Source organism: Octopus sinensis, linkage group LG21 (genome assembly GCF_006345805.1).
Source record: "Octopus sinensis linkage group LG21, ASM634580v1, whole genome shotgun sequence".
In the NCBI taxonomy this organism is placed as follows: domain Eukaryota; kingdom Metazoa; phylum Mollusca; class Cephalopoda; order Octopoda; family Octopodidae; genus Octopus; species Octopus sinensis.
The window spans coordinates 6,501,345-6,511,344 of record NC_043017.1 but is presented as its reverse complement, the minus strand read 5'-3'; the positions used below and the strand labels follow the sequence as shown (position 1 = coordinate 6,511,344).

At 41.2% G+C, this 10,000-nt stretch overlaps 1 protein-coding gene across 1 annotated transcript in view; it reads left to right on the top strand.

The window, feature by feature from the left end:
* Positions 1 to 9,337, top strand: part of LOC115222933 (probable L-cysteine desulfhydrase, chloroplastic) — a 33,751-nt gene extending 24,414 nt beyond the window's left edge. The window contains exons 9-12 of the mRNA XM_029793332.2: positions 2,929 to 3,039; positions 4,717 to 4,773; positions 6,201 to 6,322; positions 9,084 to 9,337. Of these exons, the coding sequence (XP_029649192.1) occupies positions 2,929 to 3,039; positions 4,717 to 4,773; positions 6,201 to 6,322; positions 9,084 to 9,224 (431 nt within the window). The 3' untranslated portion in view covers positions 9,225 to 9,337. The remainder of the gene's footprint in view (positions 1 to 2,928; positions 3,040 to 4,716; positions 4,774 to 6,200; positions 6,323 to 9,083) is intronic.
* Positions 9,338 to 10,000: the final 663 nt, after the last annotated feature.

Sequence of the window (10,000 nt, the reverse complement as noted above, 5' to 3'; positions counted from 1 at the left end):
ATTGTTTGATCCAAAAGGAAGCTGTTTGATATACACACACACATATATGTCTGTATATCTCTCCCTATATATTTATGTATACAGATACACACACACAACACGCGCGCACACAAACGCGTGCACACACACACATGCGCGCACACGCATACATATGTATTGTATGTATAGCTGTTGTATGATTGATTGCTTGTGTGACAAGTCGCAATGGCTGGCCGGCCAGTTGGTTGGCAGGATGGGAGGATGGGAGGATGTGAGGATGGATGGGTGAATGGTTAGAGAAGCAGGTAAACAGTTAGAGGGGACACCCAACTAGTTTTAGATGTTGGGCTGTATGGTTGTACGGTCACACTTGATTGATTAGATTTCTAGACATCTATATCAATAGTTACTTGTTAGATGATCACTTGGTTGGTTTGTTGCTAGGTAGATTTGTTGCCTATTTGACTGGCTGGTTGCTAAATTGTTTGGTTAGCAGACTGGTTGCCTAGTTGACAGGATGTTGGCAGATTGGTTGGTCGTTTCATCGATTTATTGGTAGCTGGGTTGGCAGATTGGTTGCTTAGTTGGCTTGTTCATTAATACATTGATTGCCTTATTGATTTGCTGATTGGTTGCTTAATTGGCCGATTGTCTGGTAAATTGGTTAGCTATTTGACTTACTGCTTGGTTTATGGTCTGGTCGGTGGTTTGGTGAATTGGTCAGTGGTTCGGTGGATCGGTCAGTGGTTCGGAATTTATTTTGTCTCTTAATTGGCTAGCTAGCTTCACGTGACAAGTCCATAGGCTGATGGCTTGGTTGATTGCTTAGCTGGCAGATTGGTTGCCTAAATGGCAAGTTGGCAAATAGCCTGACTTGTTTTCTGAATGATTGGAAAATTCATTGTTTGATAGTTTATTTAGCTGTATGCTTGTTGACTTGTTGGTTAGTTGGCTCAATTACTTGTCTGGTTGTTATATTAATTGACAGATTGGTTATCTGAATAGCTGGTTTAATAGATTGATTGGCTATTTGATTAATTTGTTGATTAATTAGTTGGTTGATAACTATCGTTGCTTGATTGGTGTCCAGTGGAGGCAGACAATAGTCCTATCTCCCTATCTCGTTCATAAATTATCTTTACAACTTCCACAATTAATGGTAATAAATTGTAAAGATAATTTATAGACTCACCATGTATATTGACAGATCTTTCCGATTCACATTACGTAGGAGTTAGTGGCTTGGATGGGATGGACAAGTGGTAGTGATGGTGGCAATGATGATGATGATGATGATGATAATGGTGGTGATGATAATTGTCAGAGGTGGTGTGATGATTATGGTGGTGGTGGTGGTAGTGGTGGTGGTGGTAGTAGTAGTAGAAAAGAAAATCATAGAAGTAGTGGTAGTAATGGTGGTTGTAGTGGTAGTATTGGCATGGTGGTGGTGGTGGTGATAGTAGCGGCAGCAGCAACAGCAGCAGCAGCAGTAGTAGTAGTAATCATGCTGGAGGTAGTGGTGGTGGTGGTTGTGATAGTAGTAGTAGTAGTAGTAGTGGTAGTAGTACTTGTAAAAGTTGTAGTAAATGGAGACGTGATAGCAATGGTATAAGGAGAAGTCATAGAAGAAGTAGTGGTGCTGGTGGTAGTGTTATTAGCAGCAGCAGCAGCAATAGTAGTCGTAGTGGTGGTCGTAGTAGTGGTCGTAGTAGTGGTGGTGGTGGTGGTAGTAGTAGTGGTGGTTGTGGTTGTGATAGTAGTAGTAGTAGTAGTAGTAGTAGTGGTAGTAGTAGTAGTAGTGGTGGTGGTACTAGTGGTGATGGTGGTGGCGGTGGTTGTGATAGTAGTAGTAGAAGTAATAGTGGTGATGCTGGTAATGGTAGTAGTAGTGGTGGTGGTGGTAGTAGTAGTGGTGGTTCTGGCTGTGATAGTAGTAGTAGTAGTGATGTGGTGGTGGTAGTAGTGGTGATGGTGGTGGTGGTGATGGTGGTGGTGGTGATAGTAGGAGTGGTGGTTGTGTTAATCCAATTGTTTACTTTACCCCCGTCAGATTAAGTCCTACTAAAACCAGTTCAGTTTTATTAAGAAATCTCTTTTGCATGGCTGAGTGGTTAAGAAGCTTGTAAGCTTGTTTTGCGATCACTTGGTTCAGGGTTCAATCCCAGTTTGCACTTCCTTAGCACCTTGGCCAAGTGTCTTCTACTGACAGAAACTGTGCGGAAGCTCATCGTATGTGTATGTATGTGTGTGTGTGTGTATGTATATGTATGTATATATATATATATATTATATATATATATATACACACACACACACACACACACACACACACGCACGTTTACCCTTTACCACATTGATAACTGGTGCTGGTTTGTTGACATCCCTGTAACTTAGTGGTTCAGTAAAAGGGAGTGATAGAATAAGTGCCTGGCTTAGAAAAGAGTATTGGCTTCGATTGGTTTGTCCAAACTCACCAAAGCAATGCTCCAGCATGGCCGCAGTTCAGTGACTGGGACAAAAAAATGAAAAAGACACACACACATAAATACTCTCTTTCTCTCTTTCACACAAACACACACACACACACATAAATGCTTACACACACACACACACACATAAATGCTTACACACACACACACATAAATGCTTACACACACACACTTACACACACATGAATGTTCACACACACACAAATGTTCACACACACGCCTTCACACACATAAATGCTCACACACACAAATGCTCATACACATACAAATCCTCTCTGTCTCTCTCTCTCTCCTCACACACATACGCACACACAAATGCTCACACACACATAAGTACTCTCTCTCTCTCTCATACATAGATACTCTCTCTTCTCTCTCTCACATACACACACACACACACAATGACAGACACTCACCAATACACAATCTCCCATTAACCTTCCTCTTCTGTCCATTCTAGGTTTGCGTGATTATTCTTCATTCTTCGCCATGTTGGTGAACATTGATTTCTGGAGAACTCTTGGAGAAGACAGAATCCATTCTTACATGAGATCCCTCGTCAAACGAGCTGGTAAGTCGACATAAGTGTCCCTTAATTTGGATCACCATTCCCAAACCCCTGGGGGTACTCTGGCAGTCACCCTGTTACCTGCTTTCTACAGCAACACCAACGACCATACATCATTTATAGTAATAGCACACCTGCATATGTGTGTATGTGTGAAGTTGCATGGCTCTGGTTAGAACATCAGGCTCACAACCATGAGGTAGTGAGCTCCGTTTCCAGACCAGGCTGTGTTGTGTGTGTGTATTAAGATTTTTATAATTTATAATTTATATTAATGTAAAGTATAAAAGCCATCTCAATATGGCTAACCAAAAAGTGGGGATGTTACTGTAGCTTTTAACCCCAGGAGATCATTGTCTCCAGCTGGCTTTAGACACACTTTCTGTGCCCTTGAGATGGCTTTTATACTTTACATTGTCGAGCGGTTACTGTTTACATCTCGCTCTGAGATTTAATAAATTTATATTAAGATTTCTATAATTGTATTCTTATCTTATATGTATCAAATTATAATATATGTATATATATATATGTTATTAAGGTTCTCGTTTTAGTTAAATGAATAAATAAATAAGTCAACATTCTAATATCCGAAAGCTGATGAACCAACTAAATTGTTTCTCCATTTTCTTATTTGTATTATATATATATATATTTCGTCTGGTCTCTGTGCCGGTGGCACGTAAAAAGCACCATCCGATCGTGTCTGTTTGCCAGCCTCGTCTGGCACCTGTGCCAATAGCACGTAAAAAGCACCCACTACACTCACGGAATGGTTGGCATTTGGAAGGGCATCCAGCTGTAGAAACACTGCCAGATCAGACTGGGCCTGGTGCAGCCTTCTGGCTTCCCAGACCCCAGGTGAACCGTCCAACCCATGCTAGCATGGAAAGCGGACGTTAAACGACGATGATGATGATGATGATATATATTTGCCAACTAAATGTGGTGGGCCTATAGAGGATGGTGTTACTGTTGTTTTTAGTGCCAGGAAGACATCTCCTTAAGCTGGCCAACAATCCACAGTCAATGTCCGATTGTTATTTGCAAGGGAGGTCATCACTCCCATCACCTGGGGCTAAAAACAACAGTAACACTGTCCTGATTTTTATCACTCTCGGTACCTGTCCTCAGATTGTTGCCCAGACACTCTGAAATGTTTGTGTTGTGTCTTCCGGCGCGAATACAGCATGTCGTTCCCAAATTTCTGGCTGAGGGAATTGCGTCATGGTACTCACCTGACCCTACTATACTATGCAGTTGAAAAATCAAAAACAAACAAAGTGCATGCGTGAAATTAAAAATATAAAATGGCAACAATTTACCTATCACACTCTGTATATTTATTTATGCATATATCTATACTATCTGTCTATCTATATTTATATACATATATACATACATACATAACATACATATATATATATATATATATATATATATATATATAGATATATTATATATATATATATATGTATATATATATATATATATATGTATATATTATATACTATGTATTTATATATATAATATATATATATATAATATTGTATATATTATAAATATGTATATATTATATATATATATATATATATATATATATAATATGTATGTATATATATGCACATATACACATCCATTATATTATATATATATTTATCGGGGTTGGTCTGCTTTCAGTTCAGTATCTGTCAGAGAAATGGTCAGCACCTCCAGTGGCTCCATCTGATATGTTTGGTGAGTGAATATTCCCACCATTTCTGTTTACAGCTTTCTGAACATCCCCCCCCCCCCCAAAACCACCTACCAATATCGTCACTGCAGTGATCATCTTCGTCATCATCATCATCATCATCTTCGTCATCATCATTATTCTCATCTCCTGCCACCACCACTCCCATCACCCCATCATCTCCTGCCACCACCGCTGCTGCCTCCACTGCTGCCATCACCACTGCTGCTACTACCACAACCTCCACTGTTATCATCATTTTCATTGTTGTCAGTAACTGTCACCACCACCCCACCACCACCGCCACCACACCACAACCACCACCGCCACCACCACCACCACAACCACACAACCACCCACTACCCACCACCACCACCACCACAACCACCACAACCACCACTACCACCACCACACCACCACAACCACCACTACCACCACCACCACCACCACAACCACCACCGCCACCCACCACCACCACAACACCACTGCCACCACCACCACCACCACAACCACCACTACCACACCACCACCACCACAAACCACCACAACCACCACTACCACCACCACCACCACCACAACCACCACTACCACCACCACCACCACAACCACCACCACCACCACCACCCACCACAACCACCACAACCACCACTACCACCACACCACCACCACAACCACCACCACCCCCACAACCACCACCGCCACCACCACCACCACCCCCACACCACTACCACCACACCACCCAAACCACCACCACCACCACCACAACCACCACCCTCCCACCCACCACCACCACCACAGCCACCACCACCACAACCCACCACTACCACCACCACCACCACCACCCCAACCCACCCACAACCACCACTACCAACCACCACCACACCAACACCACCACTACCACCACCACCACCACCACAACAACCACCACCCGCCACCACACCACCACCACCGCCACACCACCACAACCACCACAACACCACCACCCACCCCCCACCACCACCACAACCACCACCACAACCACCACTACAACCCAACCGCCACCACCACAAACCACCACCGCCACCACCACAACCACCACCGCCACCACCACCACCACCGCCACCACCACCACCACCACAAGGCCAGCCTTCTTGAATTACAGGTGAAACTCATTTTTGTCGGCTGAATGGACTGGAGCAATGTAAAATAAAGTGCCTTGCCCAAGGTCACAACTTTCTGCTGTCAATTGAACTCATGACTTAATGATTGTGAACCAAATCCCCTCACAACTAAACCCACATACCTTCACTGAAACTAACACAACAACAACAACAACACCATTATGTTTCCATTTGTACCTTTTTTTTTCTCATTTAATGATATTTTCCTTTTGTATTATTATTGTTTTTATTTAATTGTTTTTTTTGTTTGTTTGTTTTTTTTTGTTGTACAGATTCCATGGCATTAATTCAGCTGCCAGATTCTTTACATTTTGTGCCACCCCCTTTGACAGAAGTGGACTTTTCCTGTGCTGAATCAATCCAAAATGAACTCTACCATAAGTACAATATTGAGGTTGGTATATATATATGTATGTATGTATGAATGTACATATGTGTGTGTGGATGTATGTATATACACACACATGCACATGTGCACACACACACACACACACTCACACACACACAACTCAATTCAATAATGGCTGTATGGTTAAAAGCTTGCTTCACAACCACATGGATCTGGGTTCAGTCCCACTGCATGGTACCTTCGGCAAGTGTCTTCTACTATAGCCTCGGGTCGACCAAAGCCTTCAAGAACTGAAAGAAGCCCGTTGCATATATATAATATAAGTATATTTTAATATGTAGAATATATATATATATATATATATATATATATATATATATATATAATCATCATATCTATCATTTAACGTCCGTTCTCCATGCTAGCATGGGTTGGACGGTTCGACCGGGGATCTGGGAAGTAGAAGGCTGCACCAGGCTCCAGTCTTATCTGGCAATGTTTCTTACGCTGGATGCCCTTCTAACGCCAACCACTCCCTGAGTGTAGTGGGTGGGGCTTTTCATGGCCACCTGACACAGGTGCCAGGCGAGACTGGCAATGGCACAGTCGGATTGGGTGCATTTTATGTGCCACCGGCACGGAAGCCAGTCAGGCAGCTCTGCATCGGCCACATTCGGATGGTGCTTTTACATGCCACCGGCCGGAAGCCAGTCGAGGCAGCGTGGATCGGCCACGATTCAGATAGTGCTTTTTACGTACCACCAGTCCAGGGGTCCTGGCATCTGCCAGGTGCCAGTCATAGGATTGTTCAATTTTGATTCCGATTTCGATTTCAATTTCACTTGCCCCAACAGGTCTTTGCAAGCAAAGGGGGTTGGCATGAGTGCCTGTCATCGGATATTATTATAGATATATAGATATATATATATATATATATATATACATATATATATATATATATAATAGATAGATAGATATAGATATAGATATGTGTGTATATAATATATATATATATTACACCCACACGCATGTATAATTTTCCATTTGTTTAGTTTTTTGATCAAAAGAAAATCAGAAACTGACAAAAAGATTAAGAATTTTGTACATGACATATATTTCACTTGCTATATTTAAAACATCATCATAATCATCATCATCATCATCACCACCATCATCATCATCACCACCATCATCGTCATCGTTGTCATCATCATCATTATCATCATTGTTTTATATCTTTTACCTTTTTATCTTTTGTCTTGTTCCAGTCATTAGACTGTGGCCATGCTGGGGCACTGCCTTGAAGAATTTTAATTGAACTAATCAATTCTTGTACTTATTTTTTGTTTTTAAGGTCTGATGCTTATTCTATTAGTTTCTGTTGCCAAACTGCTAAGTCAGGAGGATGTAAACATGCCAACATCTGTTGTGAAGTGGTGGTGGTGGACACCCCCACACACACACACACATACACATGCACACACAAGATGAGCTTCTTTCAGTTTCTGTCTACCAAATCCACTCACAAGGCTTTGGTTGGCCCAGGGCTATAGTAGAAGACACTTGTTCAAAGTGCCATGCTGTGGGATTGAAACTGGAACCATGTGGTTACTTAATACACATTTTAAGCTGATATCTAATACCTATTACAAATGAAAAAATATCAAACTTTTAAATCTTTTCTGGACTTTGGGTAAGAAAGAAATATAGATATATATATTTCTTTATTACCCACAAGGGGCTAAACACAGACGGGACAAACATGGAGAGACATAGGTATTAAGTCGATTACATCAACCCCAGTGCGTAACTGGTACTTAATTTATCGACCCCAAAAGGATGAAAGGCAAAGTCGACCTCGGCGGAATTTGAACTCAGAACGTAATGGCAGACGAAATACCACTAAGCATTTTGCCTGGCGTGCTAACGTTTCTGCCAGCTCGCCGCCATATATAGGCACATGAATAGCTATGTGGTAAGAAGTTTGCTTTCCAACCACAGTGTTTCAGGTTCAGCCCCACTTTGTGGTACCTTGAGCAAGTGTCTTGTACTATATAGCCTTAGGTTAACTATAGCCTTTGGCTGACTAAAACCTTGGGCCAATTAAATCCTTGGGCCAACTAAAGCTTTGGGCCAATTAAAGCCTTGGACCAACTAAAGCCTTGGGTCAGCTAAATTCTTGGGCCAATTAAAGCCTTAGGCCAATTAAAGCCTTGGGTCAGCTAAAGCCTTGGGCCAATTAAAGCCTTGGGTCAGCTAAAGCCTTGGGTCACTTAAAGCCTTGGGCCAACTAAAGTCTTGGGCCAGCTAAAGCCTTGGACCAACTAAAGCCTTTGGTCAACTAAAGCCTTGGGTCAATTAAAGCCTTGGGTCAGCTAAAGTCTTGGGCCAGCTAAAGCCTTGGACTGACTATAAAGCCTTGGACTGGCTAAAGCCTTGTGCCAACTAAAAACTAGGATCAACTAAAGCCTTGGGCTAACTAAAGAGTTGTGTCGACTAAAGCTTTGGGCCTACTAAAGTCTTGTGATTAGGTTCGGTGGACAGAAACTCAAAGAAGCCTATTGGATATATATATATGTCTGTGTGTATGCCTTTGTGTGTGAACTGGTCTTCATGTTTGTCTCCACAACTTAAGCAGTTTTGCAAAAAGAGGCCAACAGAGTAAGTACCAGGCTTAGGAAATATAGTTACACTGGGATCGATTTATTTGAGTGAAATTCTGTTTGTCAGTGCCCCAGTATGGCCACAGTCTAATAACTGAAACAAGTAAAAGCTAAATGATATATGCATCTGCTTTGTTCTCCAGGTTCCCATCAAAGCTATTCAAGGATGTCTTTATGTACGAATATCTGGTCATATTTACAACGAAATGAGTGACTATGAGAGACTGGCGGAGGCTGTGCTGGAGATTACGGTCAGAAGAAAACAAGAAGGGCAAGTGGAATAATTAAGACCACGGAATACACCAATATGCATGCGTGCACATGCACATACGGAATACTCAACAATGCTGCTTATAACAATGAGGATAATGTTATTAAATATTAGCATTTCAAAGAAGTTCTGCATTTTGTTGATCTCATTCTTGATTGTTATTGAAATGGTTTTTTCCTATCTAAATGTCTTCGTCCCAAATTGATTGCAACAAGTGTGTGTGTGTGTGTGGTGTGTGTGTGTGTGTAGTATATATATCGCTTTACTCTTTTATTTGTTCCGGTTATTTAAATGCAGCCAGTTTTAGTCGGAGAAATCAACTTCGAAACTTATTCTTTGTAAGCCTAGTACTTATATCAGACTCTTTTACTGAACTGCTGAACTGTTACGGAGACATTGGTTGTCAAGTGAACGATAGGGAGACAAACGCATACACTCACACATAGATAGATATATGATATTATATATATTATATAGATATATATATATATATATGCATATAATATCTATCGTGTGAGTGTATGCGTTTGTATGGCTGACGATTAGTAAGAGAGACACAAATAAGTAAGAGAAAACAAGGACCACTGATGGTCACAGGAGTGTGACGAAAGAACTCTGGCTGAAATAAGATTAAGATAATGTAAAAAATAAATAACACTGAAGCAAATAACACCAAATATAAGTGCATGTGTTTCTATTGGCTAAACTGGCAAAATGACCATTCCGAAATACAACAATATATATATAGTATATATATATGCTTATATATATATATAGATATATTATATA